This window comes from Patagioenas fasciata, chromosome 9 (genome assembly GCF_037038585.1).
Source record: "Patagioenas fasciata isolate bPatFas1 chromosome 9, bPatFas1.hap1, whole genome shotgun sequence".
NCBI lineage: Eukaryota > Metazoa > Chordata > Aves > Columbiformes > Columbidae > Patagioenas > Patagioenas fasciata.
Window position 1 is genome coordinate 24871604 of NC_092528.1, and position 27006 is coordinate 24898609.

A 27006-nucleotide genomic window follows, 5' to 3' on the forward strand; every position below is an offset into this window, starting at 1 on the left:
CTCTAGATTTGTAATGGTTTTCTTTCGTGTTGCATGAAAGGCCACACAACTGACAGAACAAATTCATCATACAGGGAAACCAGGAGAGGAACTAAGCCCAGGAGCCCACTGGCAGCACTGGGAATGGGAGGGGACCTCAGCCAGCTTGGGCACACCACCCTCCCAGGCACCAGCTGCTGAACAAGGCTCCAGCATTTACCAGTTCCCACGGCACTTTTAACAACAGCAGGTTAAAGAAATCAGTTTTATTTAGAGAGACGGGACTTGTCTTAAAATTTTTGACCAAGTTCTTTTAAACCACAGTGAATAATGCACAATACCGCATGGTGTATTCCTGCACTGGCTGGGGCTCCCATTGCCCTCATTTGCAAAGTCTTATCCTTTGCAAAATGCAGCCTTGCTCCCCCTCCTCCAGAAGTTACCACCAGGAGCATGGCTTCTTCCCCATCCCTCCATCCTGACCCCCAGCTGTCCTCCTGCATCCAATCCCAGCAGCAGCCCTGCGGCAAACATGACCACAGCTGGGGAAAAGCAACGCCAGAGAAACACATTTTCAGCTCCACTTTGCAATTTAAATTAAGTAGAAGGAGCTGTGCGTGCAGCCCCCAGCCGCTGCTCTGTGTGCAGCTGCAGGTCAGTGGCTCACATCACCAGCACCGGTGATATTGCTGCAGTCCTCTGTGCTGGCAAGGGACTGATGGTAATGGCACCACGTCAGCCTGCAGTATCATTTAAATATCCTAGCTGAGGCTGCAGTGAGTTTCTTTTGCAGGCCCAGCACCTGCGATGCCCTCAGCCTCTTGGCTAGAGTACGTAGAAGTCATTGTTGTTTGACAGGTCACTGTAATGGCAGAGGGCAAGAGCGGGACCCTGTACCGGCGGGGGATCAGGTCGACTTCTGCCCTGAACACCCTGTGCCGTGGGCCTGGCTGAGCCTGGCTTGCAGAGATGAGTGTCCCACTTGGGCTCAGCCACAGCCCGATGTTTGCGCTTGAGTCTGCTGCCACCATTGCAATAGGTCCCACAACACCGGCACGTCAAGAAGTGCTTGGCTCGATGTTTGGCCATTGACTCGGGGGCTGGGGCTGTTCCTCCAGGAACGAGAGTCCCTGTCATGGTGCCCCGTGGGTCAGGCTGCCCTTTCAACCGGCTCCTTCTCCTCTGGACAGTATCCAAGCTTATGTCCGACTGCGAGGAGCAGCTCTCGTTCCAGCCGGCGCCGGCGCTCAGGCTGCGCAATGGCAGGGCGAGCCGCAGCGCCTTCCAGAACTGGGAGCCGGAGCGCTTGGACTTCTCCCCCTTCCAGGTGACGAAGGAGACGGACTCCTTCAGCTGGAGGATGCTGGGGTGGGTGCACTGCAGTGGCCTGTACTCCACCACGATGAGCTTGGTGGCGATGGCGTTCTGGCACATGATGCCCAGCTTGAACTCCAGGAGGCTGATGCTCTTCTCTGTCAAGTAATCAGGACTCAGGACCACGATCATCCTGCGGCTCCTCTGGATGAAGTCAAACACGGCTTCAGTGGTATCTAAGAGTGCAAGGGCAGAGGAATTGGGGTGTACAAGGGGGAGGGAGCAGGGAGAGAAAAGCTGAAGGAAGCTGGTGGCATGCCTGCACAGATCCCACCATCCCACAGAGGAAAACCTGGCACGAGCCCAGTCAGTGACTCTGGACTTCCCCACACTCCTGCCGGCAGGGACTGCAGAAGCAGCAGCAGCATTTTAGCTTTGCAGTGGGTTTTTGAGAAGGCTGAAATGGTGAACGAGAAGACAGGATGGCAGGATAAGCCAGGACCATACTCTGACTTCTGCCCTGCACGGCATCACTGCTGCCCAGGGAAGTGCAGGTGTCTGATAAAGGGCAGATCTTGTTTGGGAACCACCTGCCTATAGCTCTGACAGCCCTTTGCACAGAGGGGAACAAAGTGAAGCAAGCATGTAATTGTGGCACAGCTTGCACTGCCAAGGTTGAGACCCACCGCCCCCTCTCTCGTGCTCTCTCATCTAGAAAAGGAAGCCTCCAAACTTAGAAAGCAAAAAATTCAGCCTTAAACATCTCCATCCATTCCTCTAGCTGTGATGGGAGGTGAAAATACTGTCCTTCAAAGCATTTATTGGGATTAATTGCAGTTTGTAAAGCTCAGCAAGATGCTGAGCTGGAATGGTGCCAGGCAAGGGTAGCATCTTTTCTATTATGAGTGTTGAAAAGCAGCAAACCTGAAGGATGTCCTTGGAATTCTATCTATGGCTTGGGATGCAGCAAGCATATTGAAGGTGTCTAATACGTGAGCAGTGGAAAGGATGGGAATTAATAGGGCCATGGCATTTAGCAAATTAACCCAAGCTGATTAACAGAACTGTAAAAACTTCAAAACCCATCCACGTTCTGAGTGCTGGTGCCTGATATGGACCTGAGGACAAGGTGGTGTTCAAGCAGGACAGAGAACATTAGAGTAAGAGCTCTTGCACAAACAGAAAGAAAAACCACGTAGGAATGTCTTGCAAAGAGCTGATCTGAGGACAAGAGCTACCTGCTGCTTCCATCACCCTTCACACTGCTAAAGCCATGATTCCTCAGTCTGCAGACTCCCCTCCCTCCCTGCCAGTGGAACACTGGTCTTTTATATAAATAAAAATAACTCCCTTTCCCTGCAATGGCAATGCCTCTTATAATTCCAGCTCTTGGCTGCTTCTTTCCTTATCTCACAGCAGAAGTTGCACCATGTTGCACCTGGATGCATCTTATTTCAAGACTGTCCAGAGCAATACCTTTTTTTCAAAGATATATGACTAGCTTTAAAACTCGTCACCAGATTATGTTGGGACCAAGAACTTGGAACAGGAAAAATGATTGAACAATAATATCATAATGGAGAAAATAAAGCACTGTTTGGCTCATTAACATAATACCGGAATTTAAATCAAAGTATTTGGAGTATTTTTCTCTTGTGTACAACGTTTGGGGGGATTTTCTTCCCTGACACACACAGGAAAACACCAATTCATTGAAACCGAAAGTAGATTATAAAGTCAGTTCTGTCAGAATCGTCACTTAATGCTGTGAAACGTTCTTACCACCCTATTTCAAAGGCACAAAGAATTGGCAGCAATCTCTCAATTTACTGAGTCCAGTCCTCATACAAATCTTTCTGTAACTGGTTGAGATCTATTTTGAAATCGGTGAAGCTTCAACACGTTTTGAAAGAAAAAGCTTCTTTGCTGGTTTGAAAGGACTTTCTTTTTGAAACTGGAATTGTAGAATCACAGCAAAACATAGGCAGGAGCAGCCCCTGGGAGGTCACCTATTCTACCTGCCTGCTCAAAAAGCAAAGGTTCAATTAATGTGAAGGATTCCAACACTGCCAAACCAAAATGTTTTGATTGAGCTGACAGTGTCAGTTTTCTTTTATCAATCTTGAATTTGCAACACTTTTTGAGACTCAGCATTTTTTTGGCACTGAAAATGCTCAAATTCCCGAAGATAGATTTCATTTGTGAGAATGGGGTGCATTTAGACCTGACTGAGCAGGGTACCTTGGGATGTCCAGTTTACAAAATCCTGAGTGGCCATTTCACAGTGGCCAGATAGGATGGTTCCTCCCAGTGATACCAACAGCACAGGATGGGACAGGCAGCAAGAATGCTGTGGGGGTTTGGGTACCAACAGAGCTGGAAATAAGATACTCCTGGAGATCTGCTTTATACTAAAAAATTCCACCTTTACTAAATAGTTACAAAGGACACCATGTATTTTTGTTGGTTACTTGTGTCTCCCCTAATTCACCCCAGAAATGTGACAAGAAGAGCCACACATTTGTCCCAGATCAATAAAAACTGTGGGGTCATAGATCCCATACTCATACCCCATAGACCCCAAATCCATAGACTGGCACAATAATCCATTTTGCTCATGTTATGGAAGTGCTAGGCTCTCTCTCAACTTACCTGTTAGCATGCAAACAAGGGAAAACGCCAAGAAAGCGGCTTGGATGAGAAAACATGATGCTGAATGAACCTTTTCTACCCAACTACCTGGAGAGTGATGAGCAAAGCAGCTTAAGAGGCAGTTTGATTTCTGTGGTTAGGGCAGATTTCCAAGATTTCTGTTCAACACCCTGGCTTGGTCTCTCAAGCAGAGATTGTGTTTCCTTCCCATCTTTCTATCCTGTGATTACCGAATGAGTACTCTTCAGGTCAGAGACTCTCCATGTGTGCGTATCCACTCCTCGGTGACATCTGAATGTTGCATGTCACTGTGTTTCTGCCTGAATGGCCCTGGCAGCAGCAGTGGTGTCTCAGGATCTCTGCAGGCACACCATGAAACAACCAGGAAAATGCCCCCCTCTAAGAAGGTGTCCCCAGATGATCTTGATACTTGGAATACACACAGTCATCTTTCTTTAACAGCCTTTTGCAGACATAATGGGGGGGGAAATGATACTTATGAGAAATGCACAAGGACTGAAATGCAAAAGTGAAAATGTTTTATTGAACAGCAAAATAAAATAATACTGACACTTCACAGACCAAATAACACAAAGGCAAAAAAAAACATACAGAAAAGAGAAGGGAAAACTCTGGAACAGCTGTACAACATCAAATGGCACAGGGAGGGAAGATTTTTTTTTCCAATTTGTGCCACACTGTTTCCCCATGAAATAACAATGAGGAACTTTGTATGAGCTGCATATTGATAAATGTTAGGTTAGAGCACAGAAACCCAAATGAATCAACTGAACTAGACAGATGCTGTGACAGAATCCCATGATGGAAACCACATGTGGCATAGGATGAAATGGCAGGTGTGTTTGAGCTGCTTTGCAGATCTGTGCTACAGCTGGGACTGGGGTTCACCCCTGGCCTGACAGCTCCCAGCAAAGCCAGTGGTAAAGCTCCCAGGGGAGCAAAGCCCGTTCCAGCGCTATTCCTTCCACATTGCTCTCTCTGGACCTCTCGAGCCCCCTTGAAACCATCACGCCTTTTTTGGGTGCTCTGCTGTTGTCTCTCCGCAATCCTGTTCTGGGGTTGCAATGGCACCAATGGCCACTGCAATGTATGCCAGAGAAGGTCCTGGTCCATTGTCTGTTTGGAAAACTCATCAAATAAAATCAGCAAAATAAATACGGTAGATTTAACTCCCTAAAATAATCAGACTAACTAAAGCATCAGCAGAAGTTCTCTTGGTACCTCAGCCAAAAGTGAGATGTGTTGTGGTGAGGTCTGGGATGTTAATTGAATTTATGCGTATTTTCGAGTCAATTTTTAAAAAATTAAATTGGAGTCTAACACAATTCTGCTTTGGCCTCAGGGCCTTCCCTCTGCCTGCAGATCTGGCAGCTGATTACAAGAATGCTGAAAACACAAACGAAAAGGTGAAGCTGGGCAAAATGACACAGCTGTGATGGCTTCACAAAGCTGAACATGGTTTTGGGAACTATCTCATACAAATGAAGCTTTCTGGAGTAATGGAAGCAGCTCTGCTCCTCCACAGCCAGCCACAGTAGAAAACCTCGTAACAGCAAAGGTTTTGAGCACCTCTGAGCAGATGAAGAGCTCCTCTGCTTTCAGCAAAGATGTCTGCAATTTTACCGGCTTAGAGCACGGCTTACTTGGGGCCGGAGGATTAAGAAGGTGGTGAGAAAGCAGCTTTTTTTGTTCCACATTTGTACAGTACCTATCCAACGGCATGGGTAGCTGTGGCTCCCCACTGCCATGGAATAATGTTATTAATCACACTATACTAAGAGCAAGAGGTTTTGCTGATGCCAGGATTCAACCCCACACCTTTAAAGCTGGGCTGTTTACTGGGATGCCCTTGAACCTTCCGGCTCAGCTGGGGGAATAGTGCAGAGATTCCAATTTGTAGTGCCTTTTTAATGCCATTATGAATGGTTATGCTTTACCCACTTGACACTAACAGAGCGAAAGCATGCGTCAGAGGTGACTCAGGAGCATGCACTTAGTGTGCGTAATACTAAACTCCACAATGAAGGAGGCAGGCCCTTGCATTGGGAGCTACAGGAATATGGAGACACCTCCAGAGCTTGTAATTTTATGTGAAAACATTGTGAACAACAGTACTGGTCAATGCCAGAATCCTGCTATGCTTTGGTCTGTGCTACAAGGGAATGGACACTCCCCTCCTTGGTCTGAAAAGCCTGTTTGCAAAAGTTTAACTCACCAGATCCTCTCCTACGCCTGCTGCCTCCATTAAATCTAGGACTGGTACTCAGTGTTTTTGTAATTTCCATTTTGTGCAAAGGTTGCAGAAGCTGAGATACAACCTCTGCTCTGCAGGTCTGGGCTGGAAACAGCATGGCCAAGGCTAGTTTAAACCTGAGCCCTGAACTACCCCTTGTCCTATCACAACAGGCCCTACAAAAAAGTCTGTCCCTATCTTTCTTATAAGCCCTCTTTTAGTACTGAAAGTTCAAAATAAGGTCTCTTCAGAGCCTTTTCTTTGGTAGGCTGAACAGCCCCAACTCTCTCATCTTTTCTTCATAGTCTTACCCAGCTGGACAGAGCTAGTAGTTTTTAATAAGTTCAAATAAGTTTGTTGGGTCATCTGGGGAGCTGGACATACATCCAGTGTCATTCCAGAGGCCTTGGCAGCACCTTGCATGGTGCTTTCCCCCACCCAGCAGCACAGAGAAAGTAGGCAGGTTCAGTAGTAAATTGGGGTTCTTTGCAGTGCTTGTGAAGTCCCTGAGTTTGCATTACAAAGAAACATCTCTCAGACATGCTCCATGGCCTGTACTAATGAGATATTTTCCTTGGATTACGAGCATTACAGCCCTGAAGGGTCTGGGGTACTTGGGAGACTGCAGAGTCCCAAGGACTCACCACTTATTAGTAGAAATGCTACAATACAAATAACAGCCATTTCACATTGCCAAACTATCAGAATGTACTTGATTCTACAGAAATGTGGAGAGCAAAGATGAGAAGCCTCAAGAGTCTATGCTACCCCCACTGAAGCAGAAACCTAAATGATAAGGACTACATAGCTGGGACAGGTATGAAAGGCTCTATACTGGAGCCACCTTTCAAACTGTTCCACAGCCTCTGTGACTGGGACCAACAACCAGGAAGGAGTGGAGCCATTTAGGAGAGGAAAGGCGCTCTGTCCCAGATGCTAACAAAGGTCCCATAGGAATTAGGGCTACTGGCCTATACAGACACCACGCTATCATAAGGTGCTGGCTGCATCTCACCAGGATAGCCCAGATTAGATAGACCCTGAACCCAGGGCTTGTGCGGTTGATGACAAGGATGTGCATTTGCAGAGAGGAGGTGTATGCATCTTTGGTCTCTCTGCTACCAGGGCAGTAGAAAAGCTGCAGGGAGGCACGACTGTCCTCTGAAATGCTTGGGACACAGTCCTTCATGGCAAAAACCCTGAGTTCCTTCCCACTCCCTGGCCTAACTTGTGGATTTGGGGGGTTTGTTTTGTTTTGGTGTTAAACATTTTTCAGGCATATGTATGAGCCCATCAAGGCTCAAACTCCTGCTTTTTTTTTTCACTGGCATTTCCACCTGCAGCTGCTTCCAGAAACTGCTGTTTGGGAACTTGGATTTCTCGCCTTTCCATTTAATGACAGTCAAGGCCGCTTTGGCCTGCTTCAGCTCCTTCACTTCGCTCTTCTTGATGGCTTTGTACTGCACTAGAATGACTTTGATGTTGCCCTTGGAGGCCATATTCTCTAGACCAGCCTTGAGCTCCAGCAGGGCTTGTGTCCCCTGCAAGACGTAGTTGGGGCTCAGGACAACAAGCAGACGTCGGCTTTTCTGGATGAAGCTCAGGGTTTCGTCTGTGACAACTGGGAGAAAGAAACATTAAGGCAGTTAGTGATGGCCAAGAACGTATTGGTGAGCTGCTGCCATGACACCATGTGTCTCTTGAAAAGGACGATAAAGTCTCTTGGAGGCCCTCTCTAGAGACCATACTGGTGCTTCCTAACCCTGAAACTGACTCCACACAGGGCCTCCTACACCACAGCTGGTACCCACCGCCCCATACAATGACATCTTCTACTCACAGCCCCAGGCTGCCTACAGATGTTTCATCCTCCCATGATGCCTGAGGTAGCTACATCTAAAAGGCACTGTACTACGAGGCAAAGACACCACCCAAGGCTGTGAGGATGCCAAATAGCCAAGAGGGATGCTCTGATAGGCTGCGATTTAGCTTCCTTCTGGTGAGAGTGAAAAAAGAGGCTCTTTGGAGCTAAGCAGGAAAATTGCCAGGCGGACAACACATGACCTCAAGGAAAAGACTCAGCCTGAAAAGGCGCTGGGAAGTCTGAATGCCTATACTTACATCCTCCTCTGGCAGATGTCCAGAATGACTCTGGGTCATTCCTTCACTCCTCTCGCCTCAGTTTCCCCACACCAAACACACACAATAAGTATCTACATCCTCCCTGAGCATCCTCATGGGTTAATTTGCTTTGGAAATATTACCATCCCAACTCCTGTTACTCATCCTGTTGATGTCATCAATGAAAGTAGATTTGAGTGTTTCCAGAAATGACAAGTAAACTGCTCTGAGGACTTGTAATGAAGTGTCCCAAAAGTGACACCCTTTGAGCTGGAGACATGTCATAGCAACTGTGGATCCTCTTTAATTTTCTAACATCTACAGGTAGACTGTCCTTAGGTACCTTTCCGTAATTAATGTGAAAATTCCTTGTAAGTGTGAATCCCAGCGCTTGCACTCTCTGCTGCAGGATCTCCCACCCTTCATTGACAAGGCAACGCTCTTGACTGGCCAGAAAATGCAATGGAGAACAAAATAACGCTGACAGGAAACTTCATTTAGCTGTCAAGCACATTTGGTTAGTTCCTGTCAGCAAACTCAGAGGATAATCCATCTCTCACTGTTTCTTCATCAAGGACAACATAACTCTCTACCTGTAACACAGATGCACACTCTGGAGGCATGACACCAGCTGCCAAAAGCTGTTCCCTATACCCGCTGTGCTTCCCCAAGAAGGACATTAGTCAAATCCCAAGCTAAGCAGCAATGGGGAAGCCCCAGAAGTGTTGCAAAGGGCTGTGCAATGACAAGCCACCCAGGCAGTGCTCTGGAAGGCTGGTGCTGGGTTGAGGCTGGCAGTGATGGCCACGGTGAGTGGGGATGGGTGAAGGGCAGGGAGCCCAGGAGAGCTGTGCTGGAAGGAAAATGAGGGGAAGGATGGCAAGAAGCAGCAGAGAGAACAGGAGTGAGATGTTTGTCTTGAGGAACAACTGGTGAGAAAAGCTCACAGCAAACCTCCTACGAGCCTGGTGCTGGCATCAAGCAAAGAGAGGCTGGAGGGTGCCCTGCCATGTCATTCAGGCTCTCCCTAAAAGGAACAGCACCAGAACTGCAGCTGTAACCCTGTCCCCTGAGGCACATGTATTTATTTGCCCTCAAACTTACATGTGCTGTGTCCTAGCAACAATCTAGGAGACAGAAACAGATGACCCCAGACTGATTCTGCTCCCTCTGTCACGCAGCTGGACTGGGACTCCAACAGTCCCTCTTGTCCTACCCAAAAGAGACCCCAATGGACTTTATCAGCCCAGGTTCTGTCATCAATGGCATCCTGACCCAAAGCCTGTGAATTCAAAGTGGGGTGGTATGCATGGGCAGAAGTTCCGGTTTTGAACTTTCAGTAGGCATCAGGGATCATACAGCCCACTCACCCCCAGGACACAGGAGTGTTGGCTAGATTTGTGCCCTTGCTGTGGCACCTCTGTGACCATATGCATATCTGGAGAGTTTCCATTCTTAGTGATTCCCTGCATCCCTCCAGCAGACACTGTGGCCAGAACCTTGTATGTTTTAGCTTGAAACCATGAAAAAAAAATTACATTTTAGTGAAGAGTCTCGCTACCTACAACAGAGTACTCTTAATCGTAGCAACTTAATTGTATGGTATGTTAGACACAGACACTATAATAAATTAGGGTGAGTGGGAGGCCTTCTGGGAGGGCATGTGATCTTCTCAGTGATGTTGGCACAGTGCTCTCCACACCTCCATGCAGCAGACACTCCTGGGTTTTAGACACTCACAATTACCTTGCTGTGAACTATCAGTCTGGTCCAGGATCACACTCACTCCCCCTGCCTCTTTTCTTTCTAGCCTTGCCTTTATCCCCTTTCTTAAGGCAGCTCAGAGGGTTTGCATGAAGGTCAGTGGTCCAGTTCCCTCATGTTGATACATCAATCACTTCTGCACCTCACTCCTGTGGGGAGCAACTCAAATGACCAACCACCACCACTTGCCCACCGCAGCCTTTTTGGTGGTCTGGAGCATCTGTGACGTCGTCACATGAAGCAAAACCATCAGAAGATACCAACAAGAATGTGTTTATGCAAATGAGAAAAAAAAACAAAAACAAAAACAAAGGATAAAGTTAATCTGGATAGGTCAGTTCCTATCAATTATCAGTACCTCAAAGAACAACAAAGAGAGGTTGCACATGGAACGCAGCCCTCTGTGAAATACTCACTTCCCCCAGGGAGGCTGTCTCTGTCAAAGATACACAGTTTGTACCCAAACTCATTCTCCAAGACTCCCCGCAGTGTCAGCAGCACAAATTCCTCCTCCTCCGCGTTGCGTGCGTAGGACACGTACACATCGTACTCCTTCCCGTCTGAGCATTGGGAGCACAGAGAAACACAAATGGCAGAAGAGACAATTGTGATACTGCACATGCTGAGCCTTCGACTTGCTTCCCGGGAAAAGCAGATACGAGGGCTCGCTTTGAGCCCAGGCACCGCAGGTTGAGACGCATTGATTTCTATAGTTACAAGACAGAAGCACTGCCTCTTTGACTACCCAGCCTGAACATGAAGGTACCGAGACCCTGCTGGCTCTCTGAAGGCATGAGATCACAGCAAGATGGTCAAGCCATTCTGTCCAGTGTCCTTTTGTCTTTTGACATCTCTGACATTGCTTCTCCTCATTGCTGTCTATCCACATGAGCAGTCCCACCAGACAGAGACTTGTACCCTGCCTACACCTTCCAAGAGCCACCACAGTCCCTTGGCAGGTTCACACCACAAACTGTGAGAGCTCAAACACCCTCCTCATGCTACAGAGGAAGAAATCTCAGCTCAGAGTCCCAAGAGATGAACTCCCAGTAACATGGAAGCTGTGAAAGAACTGAGGACAAAAGAGTGACTTCCATATCCATCCTTTTGGATGCCTTCCCACATGTTAAAGCAAACCACCCTGGATTTGTAAATCCTTACACAGAGTCACTAGAGAAATCAGGGACTTACTGAAACTCGATGACTTATCTTGCCCATGAAAGGTCTGGCCTGTAGCAGGATAAAATAAATATAAGTCCTTTAAGTCCTTACCTAGGATGGTTTCATCTGTTCCAAAATGAGCCCGATAGAAGAGGACCATTTCAAGCCAATAAGCGTGATAGATGACTATCAGCACCACAACGAGCAGGATGGTTGCCCCCAGTCCACAGGCCAGCTCCACGGTGTACTTCGGTGCTACAACTGGGTTCAAAAAGAAAGAGGGGATCTGGTTTACCAAACAGGTTGAGCTTTCAGCTAAGCAGAAACAAGCTTGTGTCACATGCAGCCAAACATAACAGAGGAACAGCCAGGAGCCAAGCTGGCCCTTCAGAGGAGGGTGGCCAAGCCAAGGCTTTTCTGGCAGGACACGTGATGGTTGGCCAACCTGGAGTCCCCATTCTGGGTTACTAGGTCTGGCTGGGCTGGCAGAGCAACTCAAAGCACAGGCTTGACTTCTGTCTCTAAGCAAGACCCTGGGAGCAGCCAGATGGTAGAATAACCTATTGATGGGAACCACCCGCACAGTCCAAAGCCAGCTCATGAATGTGACCTTCTCAGCAGTATATGTAAACTCTTAGGGCAACACAACAGCATTTACTTCTAGGATAGCCAACCAAAGCTCACCTGCAACAAAATAAAGGCAATGGCCATTTTCCCTCCCTAAACACACATAGTTCTTGTGGTTTGCCCCAGACTGACAGCAAGGATATAACTGGCCATGGCCTGATTGTTTTCTACCAGGAAAGAAGAATCATAGTTCCTTACAGAAAAGCTGAAATGCTTGCAAACAAATAGAACAACCTATCAACATCAAGCCAGAACATCACAGCCCCATCCCCCTCCAACTCATACAGTGTCTGTCACACCACTGCTGCTTCTTTGTATTAAGGACAGAAAATAACTCTTCTAACTGTATCCCTGGGCAACTCTCTTTTTGTGGCGATTCAGGTAACAGCTGACATGCACACTGGCAAACTGCATGATGAAAGAACAACAGTGAGTAGAAATATCAGCAAATTCCAAGATTTTACTAGAAACTGAATTACAAAAAAAAAGAAAATTGAAACAATTTAACAACTTTCATTAGGTAATGAGCAGCAGAAGTACATGAAAAGGAGAGGGAAATCATCCAGAAAAAGCAGGAAATGTATATAACCTAATGTAATGAAAGAGTTGGAGCCAACATATATAGATACTTGCTAAAAACTGGAAGATAAGTGCTGAGGGGTTAGGTTCTGGCATATTTGATGTTCCTATGCACAGTGGGATGGTCTGCAGTGAGCTTAGTTGAAGGTTGCTCTGCCAGCAGTGGTTGCGGAGGGTTCTTGGATTTTGCTATGAAGAGAGCATGAAAGAGGGGTGATGAGTAATCAGATCTGCTCTGAGCAAACCCACTCAACTGTCCAAGAGCCAATGAGGGAGGGAGAGAGAAGATAATACAGATCAGTCTACTAAAAACCAGCATTTAGGTGGTACTGCTGTATAGAGAAAGAACCTGAAGATTTTAGATTCGCTTCTGCTACATGTACAAACGTTATCATCCCTGAAGAATTATGTATGTAGGATGAACACACTGGCAGATGGTTCCAGCCTTTGTCAGTTGTGTGTTTGGTCTATCGATCCTTCCCAGTGATCTAGAAAAGGTTTGTCTCAATGGAATGGGACTAAGAAGGCAGGAGGATAAGTACCAAGAAGGAAGAGAAAGAGCTCGTCCAGGAAAGGACTCTGCGATCCTTCCCATTTTAAGAGGGCAGAGTGGGGGGAAAGAGGTGTCTGGCATGGGCTACACAAGGTAGGGCAGCATTCCTCATGGGAGAGGGAAGGTCTGACCTACAGCAAGCAGGTATTGAAGCTCTAGATGAGGTTGACAAGAGAAATATCCACCTCAATCAGGAAACATCACATATGTATAGTGAAGGCTCAGTTCTTATTACTGAGAGGTGGGTCTGAGAAATGTGAGCAAAATCTTTGACGCAAGAAAGATGTAGGAAAAAAACTCAACGGGACTGGATCAGTCCATACCTCCATGCTGAGGTGGCTGTATCTAGACTGGAGTGTCATGGCAGCAAGGAATAAAACGACTGAGAGTTGTGGTTAGACTGTCTCACTCCTTGAGCAACGTCAGCAAGTTCAGTCTGCCTTCTGGAGAATGACAACCAGTGGCTGCTGCATCACGCAAAACCCTCACACAATCGAGTAACCTAACATCATTTCAAGCACCCTGTCCCCTCGGGTCTGCTTCAGTTGTGGTACACAGATGGGATGAGAACAAGAGGTCTATCTACCCGTTTCTCTCCTCAGGCACTTCACCACGGTTAGGGTGCCTATGACTCACATCCTTTGCTCTCTGTCTCCAAGTAGTGGTGCAGTATGACAGCAATAATACAGCAGTGTAGAGAGAATAGTGTGTGTTGGGGAAAAAGGCCTGACGGAATTATTTGTTCCTGTACTGTTTTTCAGGGCAAGGCTAAAAGCAGGACCGACAGCCACGTTTAAGCAAGCCTCATCTCACATCCATGCTCTGCAAGTCTTTTACCTTTCATGTGCACTACGGCCTGGCTATGGTCCTCGCCTCTGGCATTTCTGGCATAGCAAGTATAATTCCGTTTCAAGTCCTCTGGTGTGGCTTTTGCAACTGTTAGAGTTCTTATGATAGTTTTGTCTTCAAAAGCTCTAGTAATTTCACTGTAAAAGAAAAACTAGGGCATTACATATGTGAAACGATATGCAGCAGGTTCTTAGTGACAAATAGTCCTTTCCCTGATATAACCTGACTCTCTAAACAAAAACCCCAAAAAACACCTAAGCTGATATTTATAAATCAATAAGACTTCAGATTTTAATACAGCTGCAGCTGTTTCTTTATCTGTTTTTTCTTAGTATTTATTTTGCCATTCATAATTTTCTCATACTGCAGCTGTGTCACATTGCATTTTACAGATAAAGGAAGTTTTTGCCTACAAAGCAACAAGATCTCAGTAACTCAGACTTCAGAGGCCAAGTCACATTCCCTGGGCAATCCTGGATGAGTCACTTTGTCTCTCGCTGCTTGAATTGATCATCTGCAAAATGGGGATAATAGTATTTCCTTTTTCTACATAGGTTTGCAAACTGATTGGGGTAGCGACTGCCCTTGACACTCAGCAAATGGGACTCTGAACCTCATTTGGGTTTCTTCATCTAATTGAATGTCTATTCCTTCTAATCAATACTAAATATAATATTACATTTTTCTTTTCAGCCTCTGTTTTTTCAAACATTTTTATCACTTATGCTATTTGGGAACACTTCTCTAAATAAAACTGTGTCTGCCCCTGGTTTAGAAGTCTGACAAGAGCACCAGCCACTGGCACCACTGCCAGAACCTAAACAAGTGACGATGTGAACTGGTAAACAAAGCTCCCTCAAAAACTTCTGTAAGATGAGATGCTGTTGAGGTCTGGAGGCCTCCTCCCTAGAGCTCCTGGTGTTCAACACGGCATGGTGCAGACACAGGAATTTCTGATTAACGGGGACACAGGAGACTCCACACTCCCTTGCAAAGGAAAACAGAACTATCGCATGTCTGTGCTCACACCCATTTGCAGGACCCAAACGAGAGTCAGATACAAACGAAGGTTCACATTAGTATGTTACCTTTGTGTGACTTTTATCTTGGGGTCCATGATGTCATCTGTGCTTTTCCCATCTATGGTCCACCACACCTCAGTCCGCGAATCCTTGAGAAAGGTGAAGAAGACCTCACAGGGCAGAACAAGGTCCTCTCCTGGGAAGAAAGGACCATAGTGAGGTATCGCAAAGCAGGAACAGAATCACCCTGGCTTTTGTGCTTTCCAGTGATCTTACCAGCCTGAGCTCTGCCTCCCTTCAGCAGGGAATAAGGCCAACATCCATCTTCAGACATCTGATAACAGTTTAGCACACCAGACATGTTGATTTATGACAGAAAAATAAATAGAAAAAAATATCCTGCCTTTTCAAATATGTTAAAAGCTCCTTGACTGCACCAAGTCACCCACCCAAAGGGAGATGCTCCATGCCAACCACTTCCCTGTGTTTATCATCCCCACTGCACAAGCCATAGATGCCATAAAGCGAAAGATCCAGCTCCAAAAAACATTTTTGTGTGGGAACACTTGTTCAGGCATTTAGCTTCCCCTCAAGGTTAGGCTTAGGAGTGTGAATATCTTTGTGATCAGCCTGTGTTTTTATCTTATAGAGTGGCTATGGAAGAAGTCTGACTTTCTGAGCCAAAAAAGCTGTGCTTTAAAGTGAAAACTCTACTGCTAATCATCATCATTGGCACCACATTTATTACAGCAATGTAACGGGGATTCAAGATAGGGAATTGCTTCAAAGAGCCATCAGTCTAAACAGATGGGGTGGGGGAAGGGGTGTGGTTCCCCAGCCCACAGTGATGTGAGGCCAGCAAAAGGAGAGCTCTCATTAATTAGGAAGCAATCGGCCAAAAAGTGGCCAGAAGGCTGAAGCCATTGAGAGACTGAACAAGGGAGGGTTGGAGCAAAGCACAGCCAGGGACTGAGACAAGGTCCTACAGGAACTTCTCCAAACAGTCGAGGGTCCCTGTTTCATCTGCTTCTGCAGTCCTGCATGTCCGTCCCTGAGTATCTATCTTTATCTGTGCTTGCAAAAATAAACTTCGAAAGCTGTGCTGTCGTATCCCGGCATAAAGAACTGGCACTCAATGCTGTCTGCCAGGCAACTTGTAGCAACTCATGTGCTCTGCAAGGGAAAGCACCAGGGATGCAGTGGAAGGGGAGAGCTGCTGTGCCTGGCTGGTCCCCATGTCCCCACAGGCTGGCTGCCTGGGCAGCAACAGCAGGCGGAGAGCATTGCACTTTACCTGCTTCGAGTTCGTAGACAACTTTCTCATTTGGAGAAGAGAACTGTGGTGGCAAGGCCTTTTTTGGAGATCCTGTGGGAAAGAACAGAGAGCCCCCCATGGAGACCCAGACTCCATGAGGACCTGGGGTCCTTGCAGCCTCGCTCATGATGCCCTCACACCCCACTGCACATGTCCCAATCTAACTTGTGATACAATCCTGCTGCAGAGTTCCATGCAAAGAGAAATCTAATCCTAGTCCCCAAACTCAGGGCCAGACCCAGATTTTGAGGCTCCTCCAAATTAGGTAACTCTAGAAACAAGTTTTTGGGCCTTTCACGTCAGAAGAGCTCCACACCCCTCTGATCTCCCAAAAGACACAACCTGTACCGGTTTGTTTTTATTGCTGCTTCTGAAAAACAAGATACAAACATCATTTCCTGTCACAAGTATTTAATTCAGCTCTTAAAGCAGCCATTGCCATGGGACTCAGAATGGCTGTAATGGGACAACCCCACAAACAACATCAATCAAAGGGCACAGGAGTCAAAAATTATCAAGAATGTCAGGGTTATGCACTCACATGCCAGCAGAGGGTACCCCTGGCCATGTCATGGGCTGCACCTCACCAGCCTAAGCCTGGTCACCCTCCGTAGTGCTTGGGACATTTGACATGGTAGTGGGTAGAACCTTCAGAGCAACATGTCCTGGACAGACACACAAGGCTGACCCCAGCAAGCAAAAGTATACTACATCAGTTGGGTAATGCATATCGAGCACAACCACAAATGGATCCTATAAACAGCCTCTTCTAGCTGTTTTCACCACTTCTACAGTTATCCACATGCATTTTACAAATTTTAAAGTCATTCTTACCCACCACCTTCATCTTTATGGTTCTGGTGAGATTATAGGTTCTTCCATGGTCCTTGAATGTCACAATACAAGTGTAATTCCCTTCATATATGCTGCGGACAATGCCGATGACAAACTTGGGCCCTCGGGGGTATCGTTCATTGAAGTTATGCACCAAGTTGCAGTTCTGGAGTCAGGCAGAAAAACAGTTGAGTTTTAGGACTCAAAAGTAAAGATATTTGTTTAAATGCTACTACAAAGATCTGTTTTTAAACTATGGCTATGATACTTGGGATTGTGATGCAGGTCAGACCTAAATACCATGAACTTTGAGCGTGTTGGAATAAAAAAACTGGCATGTTCACCTTGAAAATGAGGTGATGAAGCAGATAACCCTAATAGTTTTACCCCACCTTAAATACAGACAATTTTATAAAAGAGACATCTCTGATCCAGAAGTACATTTGCAGTCAAGGTGAGCACCTCTAGCAAAGAGGGAATGTAAAAAGAGAGAGGAAGAAAATAATGATGTATTCACAAATTGATACTATGGCTAAAGGACATGTCCCCCATTGATGTCAGCATATCTAACTCTTTCAGGACTAATCAAGCTACCCTGAGTGACTTCAGTTGAGATTGAGGCCCCAAAATTGGCAACTGGCTAACGAAAATCTATAGTACAGAAACCTTAATAATTCTTCTCTTTCTGTCAGGCAAGGCAGGAAACTTCTGCTAAGTATCAACCTAGAGATCCCTTTTCAGAAAGGGGTTATGCAGATAACACCGTGATTGTCATAAAACCCAAAGATGTGCACGCTTTCTAAGAGATTATTTCTGAATGGCGCATTTCCAAATCAGATACATCCTCACAGGCAGTTTAAGGCAGGGGTCATATACCATTTTTAATGATTTTTATTAGGCATGAGATGACTTGCTGCCTGAAAAATTACTTCCATGGGGCTTTTTGTTTCATTCTGCTAATTGATTGTTGAGATGTGAATTTCAATTAATGGTACAAGTAAAACATTTCAACTACTAGAGTGAAACTGCTCCTCTTCGATAAAAGCATAAGCTTTTCCTGAAGGGTTTTAGATTTTTGTTGTTGTTTTTTCTTTTGGGGTAGTATTTTCATTTATCTATTTTTAAATCAGATATATTTGTTGCCAACTTTCTTTATTATTAAGTTCACTGATATAGAACCTTCTATTTAGAAATCAAAAAGCACTTCGTAAGCAGTTAGAGAATTCAGTCCCATAAGCCTCTGGCTGCACGCCCCCTGAGAATTCTTATTCTCTCTTGACTAAAGGCATCCACCTAGAGAAAAACCCTGAGGTCAAAATTTAATAAAATTGAGTAGTAATTCTGTAGGAAAGAGCTTAAGGATGGCTGGAAATAGCCCAATTATCAGAGCAGGCAGGGAAGGGGTGTCTCCATCTTCATGAAAGAGGTTTGCTGGTTTGTGTCAAACAGAACATCCATGGTCCTTGCAGAGGCCTGATATACAACTTCATTTCCTGACCTCAAAGGATTTTGGAAAGGATGCCATTTTCATTAGCAACTGGTGTTTGGTTTTGTTTGTTTGTTTTGGGTTGTGGTGTTTGTTTTTTGTTTGTTTGTTTTTACAGAAAAGGGAATATGAATCACGGTTTCCTTTGCAGGGAGATAATGCCTTGCTTACGTTGCAGGTCAGGTGTACCACCAGCAGCTAAACTGAAGCTCCTAAATCCCTGCTAGAGCATTCTCCACTCATGCATGCTGCTAAAAAATAATCTAGTGTTAGCTCTCAATTTTATTCAAGTTCCTCCAAGGGTAGTCTTATCCTTGAACTCAGTGGAAACAAAGCTCTTCGAATTAGTAAAGCTGCATTAACAGCTTAATTGCTGTGGAGACACTGAAGTATAACTCCACGATTCTCATGCCAACCATTGTTTTTTTGGATACAACAAAGACAAAAAGTCCTTCTTACGAAGTACCACTTGACAGTTGGTGTTACACTAGCAGGGTAAAACCCATCAATATCTGGACAGATGATCTTCTCATCGGCCTCCTCCAAGTAGAACATCTGCTCAGTAGGTTTTATTGAATGGCTCACACAAGAGTGCGGGTCTTTTGCAACAACCTCCAAGGGAAATGCAACTTTGCTGCAGTAAGTGGTATTTCTAAGGAGAGAGGAGGATAGGGCTGATTAGTTGAAACTTGTTTTCTCCTGTTACAGTGGAATGAAATAAAAATCACATCTGCAATAATGAGCATCATAGCACTGATGAGGCATATACAGCCTTAGCTGACTCATTTATAAATAGGAAAGAAAACACCAGAGATGGCCACACAAGCTCAGAAAAGCCTATAAAGATGACTAACAGGCAAGATCCACTCCCCTGCTGGTAAAGCAGATAATAGGGTCAAAGACACAATAAAGAGACAACGTGAGGAAGATCAAAAAGAGCTCTTGCACTCGGTGCATAGCAGATGCTATGTTCATTTTGTACTACACTTAGAGACACTTTTAATTTCCTAGAAGTCTGAATCTCATGAATCTTTGCCAAATTAGCATGCAGTCAAAACATTACCCCTGCATCTGTAGCTGTTTTTACTGTAGACATACAGACCACTTCTTAATAGTGTCTGTGGATTTTGCCATGGGCTCAGCAATAACATTTTCATGGACACTTGCAGCTAGAAAAGAGAGGCATGTTCATTAATGTTTGCAAGGCTCCAAGCATTATTACGATGTAAATTGGCTCAGTACTGAGCGGTCTTATAATTGCAACATTCTTTTCCCTTTAATGCTTATGTAAATGGTCTTCTCCCTACAGAAAGATCTGGTGCTAGCAGTGTAATTTTACCACTTCCATGAAAGTCCTTTGATTATGCTGAAGACATGCAGAAGCTGCACTGCACAACCTACCTGAGCATGCAAGTATAATTCCCTGTATCATTGAGAAGAGCAGGCCAGAACCAAAGGGTGTCTTTCTCCTTACTGATGTGATTGTCTGGGAGACGAAAATTAATGGGCTCCTCCAGATCCCGGTCCTGCCCGATCCTGTACCAGATCAGGGTTAAGCCAGCAGAATGGGCTGTGCTATAGTTGTATTTCAAGAAGGTCTCAAAAAGTGGGCATTTGATCTTGGCAGGTTCCCCATCATAAATCTGGATCTGCTTCATGGTGTCCACACCCCAGTCATCACAGCGTTCTGCGAACAGGAAGAACAAAGTATATTAACTTGCAAGTCCGCGGGAGAAGAACAGTCCTGCCCATGTTCCCCACAGCCCTCAGTCCTGTCCCCATTAGAATCAGAGGCAAATATGTGGTGTTTTCAGTGGAAGCAAACTGGGCTTTTATAAAGCAGAGCAAGAATACTGTCTTCATTTCTAGAGAATCTGCAAACCTCTACTTTCCTTCATACACCTCCTTCCAAGTTATTTATCCCCCATCAGGAAAACATGATAGGATATTGCTGTAAAACACCAGGCTTTGAAAGGAGCTCCAGGAAAATTCAACCTTAAAAATATCCAGTGTAGGAAGATGAAATCTGGGTGAAAACAATGCTAGAGGTGTGTGTGCATCCAGGCACAGTGACAGGGAGGATGGAAATAGAGGTGTTGGAAGAAGAGAAACAATATGAACATCAACCCTCCCTTGGAGCTATGGGCCATTGTCCCTGCCAGAAGAAGCTGGATCGTGGGTACTGGGAACAAGGGCTGTCGTTCCTGTGATGAATTCATGCAACACCAGCCATGGTAGCACAAAGAGTACAAGTGACATGTAGCAACTGGTTATAGTGAAGTTTGGGAAGGGAGGCTGAGGGGCAGAAGAGACAGTATGGAGGTAGCAGCAGGTTCCCTTGGGGATCCCCAAGCAGGCCCCAGGTGCATTCCCCAAGCTCAGTTCTGTAGGCTCAGCATAGCTCACTGACTCAGGCTGACATAGAAACAGGGCAGCATGAGAAAAAGTTGTACGGTGCCTTTATTTTTAATTTATTCTTGTCATTAGTGAATAGTTTCAGGCCAAACAGCACAAGTCAAAATCGATTTCTTTTCCAAGAGCTCCTTTCCACTCCATTCCTCCTACCCATCAGGATGCCCAGTCACAGAGGGACTCTGCACAAGCAGAGCATGGTACCAGGGTGTCAGCAAACCTGAGGGCAACCTGTGCTGCCAGCACCAGCTGAGACACACGTAGAGGCTGCTGTCACTGCATCCCCCATCTCCCTGCCCTGACAAGGCAGAGCGTGGCAGGGCAGAATCCAGCACACCTCCTGCAGCTGCTGGGACGCATTAACTGGGGCAGCCTGACGTCTGAGAGCCCAAAATGAGCTGAATAGGAGAGGGGTATGCTGCCCGCAGTGGTCTCCAGGAAAGGTGTCTCAGCGTATCACAGGCACACCGCAGACAACACTGCAAAGCCTCTCCAGTTTGCAGATATTACTGTAGAAGAATTCAGACCAAGAGGAAAAACAGAATACAATACACTCTTTGAGCCCTGTTCTTCTGAACTGACTTCACAAGCCCAAAGCAGGATTCTGGCATTTTATCTTCCTTAAATAGACAGTGGGATGTAGCTTGGCCCCAAATTCATACTTAATTAAAAAAGCAAAGAGATAAACCTCTGAGAAGATGGGCGCACAGTGCTTTAAGGCATCAACACTGACTCCTGGGGCTCAGCAATGGTTAGTCACAGCAAGGAGGAAATCTGGGCCAGTAAGAACAGAAATGTTTTCTGGCAGGTTTACACATAAACGTAAACGCAAACTGCACTGCTCCTGCTGTGGAAAGCCAAACACCCATACGACAGAGGGCTGCTTCTGGAAGAAGAAAGTGAATTGGACTACAAAGAGGCAGTGAAACCACCCAGGGTACAAGTATTTGCTAGTAGGAACCCCAAACCCAAATGGCTGGAGGGTGCCATCGCTCGTCATCTAAAAAACATATAGATGTTTCTTTTAGAACTGCACAGCATCATCCAGTACATTTGCTACCACAGCCAGTGCCAAGGCTCATTTTGAAAGACAAACCACTACTGGAAGTTTTATACCACGGGAAGGTGCATAGTCACCAATTGCCATGAGGGTCAAGACCAGCCAGAACCAGTACACTGCTTTATGCTGGTGGGGTCAAGCTACTGGATTAGGCATGGTCAAGTTTCCATAGAGTGGTAAATGAGACAAATGGGCCTGCCATAGACTGCCTGCTAATTGCATTATAAAGTACTGCTTACTATTCATGGAGCGGGGGGCATTTGTTTTCAGAAAGAAAAGCTTTCCCTTTGTAAGGGGCAGACCTGGGTGTGTAAATCAGGACACCTGAGTTCTCTTCCCAGCACCTGACTCTGCTGTCTCCTCTTGGCTGCAAAGAGGCAAATTGTCCGTATTACTTCAAAGGGCAGAACTGAAGAGGAAGAAAACTATATAAAACATTACAGTACTGAAATTCTTGGAGTCAAGATCAATGAAATTTGCAATCATGAACAGCTCTTGCATTTTGCAACAGCTCATAAATCAGCACTGTAAAACTAGTTACCTGTTCCACCTGAATGAGTTACTGAAAATAAATACAACTATTTTATTTTTTTTCCTTTCCAGATTACTCAAAAGCCATGTATGGGTCTTGTCTTGGCTCGGGAAGGGGTCACTGTTGTTATTCTTTACTGTAAGAGCAGTACTTGGAGATTTTGTCTCAGACCTGACTTCAGGAACACTGTCACACCAAACAGCTAGTCCTGAGGTTCCCCACACGTGTCCTGCCTTGTGGTGCTGCATGCTCTGAGCTGAACCCCAAACATAGCTCATAACTGTGCTGGTAACAAGCGGTTACACCACGCGGCAGGTGCAGCCGCACAGCTTGAGATCAGAGGCTGTGCCTGTCACCCTGTTGACAAGGTCTCCTCTCACTGCCAGGGCAAAGCCAGCCCAGCACAGCCCCAAAGGCTCAGGGAGCAAAGCCTTGATCCACCGCTCACAGCAGAGGTGGCAGAAACACCATGCACTGGGGAGAGAGCTCCTTCACACATGAAACACTGACAACAGGAGCTGTGGTGCTTTGCACAACTTCCCTCCTCCCCATGTCATGCTGACAGCAGTACTACTATGATTTTTGGGGTGTTTTATACCAGAGATAGCTGGGCTCAGCCTGACAAGGTATGTGAGGGACCACAGGGCATCCTTCATACACACACCTTTGCGAACCTCTTCCTCCTCAGCTGTTATGTGGCTCTTCTCCCTGTGCCAACATCGTCCTTTGCTGTGGTGGCACCTTTGCAGCAAACGGGTTTAGCCCAGACAACCGGCTGCACTCCTCATACACACATGAAACAGAGGGGATGCTCACATTATTATTGCTATAATTTAATTTGTAACAGCTCCCTGTGATGTTTTGTGTCCTCTCCACTCTTTTTAACCTTCATTGGAGTTTCAGAGCCTATTTGCTGCTAACACCAGCATGCAGCTGCTTGGATGTCAGTCTGAACTGGAACAGTCTGAACAAATTTCATTACTTCACACTGAACCCCATTGGCACAGAGCAGCTCCAGTAACAATATTCAAGAGGGCACTGCAGAAAGAAGATGCAAGAAGCCACTCTACTTGTGAGAAACTTCACTAACTACTATGACGTTGTGACTGTTTGGAGCAACTCACACTCGTTTTCACTCGCTAAGCCTAGGAAATGAGTTTCTGCTCTCTTGAAATGTTTCCCACACAAAACAGCTGCTGCGGTTAAAAGCAGCTCCTGATTAAATCATTGATGCTGTGACTTCAAGGGTTCGCTGACAAATGGAAACCAGTGAAGAGATGGGGGAGCTATATGTAACTCCATGGTCCCTTCCACACTGCACAGAGTGGAGCACTACACACACACAGAGGGACACAACAAAATCATCTAAAAATCCACCGTCCCACAAATGCATCTTCCTAGAAATGTCTCTGCAAAATACTTTTGAAAGAAACCACCCTTCTCTCATTACCAACGAGGTGCAGATGCTTCAACTGACCCCTCTCACCACCAGGTGCTCCGTAGTCACACAGCAGGGCAGTCTGTGACCCATAATACCTACCCCTGACAGATGACGCAGGAAAAAGCTAAGAAGTGGTCCTGTTGCCACAGCCCTCCTTGGGAAAAGGGATAAGGGTTATGCAGGCTGGAGGGAGGTTGCACAGCAGAGGGAAAAACCCACCACTAGCACAGGAAGAGAAAGTGCAGGCAGAAAAATCAGGATGAGGATGCTCATTCTGATTTCATGTGCCTTGAGATAAAGATATGAGCAGGCTGCTGCGCTGCTGTTCCTCCTGATGTGCACCAGGAACAGGGTGAACTGGCAAAGATAACTCCAAATGTCTTCCTTGCTTGTACTGTAAGTCACAATCTGTGTTCACAGGGGTATCTACTACTCGTACAAGGGACAGAAACTTATTCTGTTACAGAAATAGTCAGATCTTTCCCATTTCTGAAGCTGGTGCTACAACACGCTTAAACATCAGGCATCCTAAACCAGACTCCTCAGAAGCCAAATGAAGCTGAATAAAGTGTGTCCTCCAGATGCAAAGCAAAAAATCAAAAGAGAGGGGGGAAAAAAAAAAGAAGTAATGATGCTGCTCAGCTCTATAAAGGTGAAACCAGACATTTCTGGAAACCTTTCCCAACCTTTCACTTATTGCACTGATTTACCCCCTTGGGAACAGAACTCCGAATATACACAGCTGAAACACTCCTTTTTGAAATGCATTGGCAGCACCCATTACAAGCACCCACACAGTCAAAACAGAGATGAAATTGGTGCAATTGTTTAGATTTTTCAAGAAAAGACAAACTGCTTAACCCATGGATCAAAAAAAGAAAGCTAGAGTAAGACTACATCAAGAAATGCTGTCCCATTTTGTCCACAGATTGGCATTTCTATGCAGTCATTTTAAGTATCACCATTTCAAAAAAAAATTCTCAGCCACCAGAACTCTACCAGCTCCACACCACCTCCACCCCTTCCCTCCCAGAGGCTACAAAAACAAAGGCTTCCCCTAGTTAAAAGCACTGTGAGATAAATAACAAAGAATCATCCTTATGAGAGGCCATCTATCGTGCTGGCACAAACTACCCTGCATTTGCCAAATTGATGCACCCTCCTTAATTGTCTCAATTTTGGGAGGGGGCCTGCTTTGCACACAGACAGGACCAAGCCACAGCAGCAGAACACGACGCCATCGATGCTGCTGGTTGAATGACCCTGCAGACCCCTTTTCCTCTCGCCATTTCAGCAGTAGCATCAGATGGGGCTGCACTATCTCAACAGCTTCCTATTTACTCCAGCTGCCCCTGCTGGCATTATCTGAAGGCAAAGCTGATATGAGTCAGCCTTCTCCCAGGGAGCACAGTCAGGCCAGCAGTTAGCTTGATGAAAGAATCAGGATCAACAGGCAGAAAAAGTTTGTCAGGCAAAGCAATTAAGTAAGGATTAATCATTACTACCTTGATTTTTTTTTTCCCTCCACCCTCTTTTGAGCTCAGAGCAGTCAGTGAGAAGGCAGCAGAGGAACTTGGGCTGAATGGAGGAGCGGTGCTGTGAGCACAGAGGGTACCAGCTGTAGTCAGCTGCCAGACGTGGGTGCACCTTCCACTTACACCGGTGCCCATAGCACCCACTCTTCCATTGCATCTGTGTTGTTCTTCTCACACGTGTATCCTGCACAAGAACACCCCACAGCATCACACTCCCCCCATGTGCTTTGCTCAGCAGCTGAGCAATGAGGCAGCGTGGCCAGGCAGCATTCCCCATGCTGTCTGTACCCCATCTGACTGCAACGTGATGGAAGGAGGATGGCATGGAGAAAAAAAACAAATGAGAATATCTTCCCTGGACTACAAAAGGGGGCACAGGCCCTGACGTACTGAAATCAGTGGGAATGACAAAGAACTTGGGTTAGCCCTAGCCAAGATCAGCTACTTCTCACTTTTTGTTCCTACCACCTCTGCAGTGGCAATGGTGGTTAGAGAATGCCTAAAAAGTGATTGGAGCTCAGCACTGCCTTGGACGCTCAGCCTGGAAGCTGCATGAACTCTGCAGGAATTTATAATCTGACTTTCAGCTGGAATACATCAAAAAAGGGCCTGTCATAACCTCACTGCCTTCTTTCTACAGCCTCTCCAAGAAAGCAAATGGAAATGGTCCTGGCAAACACCTCCCTGTGAGCAGCTCAGACACAACCTGGCTCTGTCCCTGTGGTTCTGCTGCAATGGCACCAGCAATGTGGATTTATGCTTCTCCTAAGTCTCACTGTATTCATGCTGTGTTGCTGCTGAGCTGTGATGCCCTTGTGGAAGCAGATCCACTGGATGCTGCACATGAGTATGGAATCTCTCTGCCTCCCCAGCTGCTTTTATAATTTAAATAGATACAAATGAGAAAGGAAGAAGGAAAAGGACTTCCTGTGCAGAACAGCTCACCATTTCCAAAAGCACTTCCTGTTGCAGAATGGCTCACCATTTCCAAAAGCACTTCTGTTATACATTGTGGTTACCTCTTGATTCTGAGAGTCTAGTTTAAACAGGTGTGATGGTCTGCCTCTCTGCCAGCTTCACAAAAACAAGCTGACTGCATAAACTTCTGTTGACTTCAGCACAGCCAGAACTTCAGAAGGAGCAGCCAAGGCACAACATCCAAAAAACTATGATTCTATAATGGAGTTCATAGCTCATGACTCCCAATTTCCTTATCTAATCAAGCACAGCCTGTAACATGGGGAGGGGTAGTTGTTTGTGTCTTTTAAAACTCCTCCACAGGGAGCTCCATGCCTCCACTCGGTATCTGTGCATAAAGCTGTGTTTACTGCACGTGGCAGAGTATTTTGGTTACCTCCAGCAATTGGGTCAAAAAGAAAAAAATTCAGTCTTCTCTAGCAAGCTAGACATGTTTTCCTGGAGGCCTTTCTTAAAATTGAGATCAAAACGATAAAGGTAGGGCTATGAACTGCTTCAGAGCCTGAAGGAGAAAAGGAGCAAATAGCTACTTTCCATC

The 27006-nt window shown here is 45.9% G+C and overlaps 1 protein-coding gene across 6 annotated transcripts in view; it reads right to left on the reverse strand.

Moving 5' to 3' along the window:
• Positions 1-230: 230 nt before the first annotated feature.
• IL1RAP (interleukin 1 receptor accessory protein) overlaps positions 231-27006 on the reverse strand; it is a 48153-nt gene continuing 21377 nt past the window's right edge. For 5 of the 6 annotated variants that reach the window (XM_071812649.1, XM_071812650.1, XM_065844868.2 and 2 more), the window contains exons 3-11: positions 19912-20197; positions 18970-19162; positions 17025-17190; positions 16170-16241; positions 14942-15071; positions 13842-13990; positions 11357-11506; positions 10501-10644; positions 231-1529 (exon numbers count right to left, since the gene is read on the reverse strand). In XM_071812649.1, the coding sequence (XP_071668750.1) occupies positions 805-1529; positions 10501-10644; positions 11357-11506; positions 13842-13990; positions 14942-15071; positions 16170-16241; positions 17025-17190; positions 18970-19162; positions 19912-20197 (2015 nt within the window). In that variant the 3' untranslated portion in view covers positions 231-804. Of the gene's footprint in view, positions 1530-4462; positions 7821-10500; positions 10645-11356; positions 11507-13841; positions 13991-14941; positions 15072-16169; positions 16242-17024; positions 17191-18969; positions 19163-19911; positions 20198-27006 lie in introns of those variants that run through there. The other variant, XM_071812653.1, reaches the window with a different exon arrangement.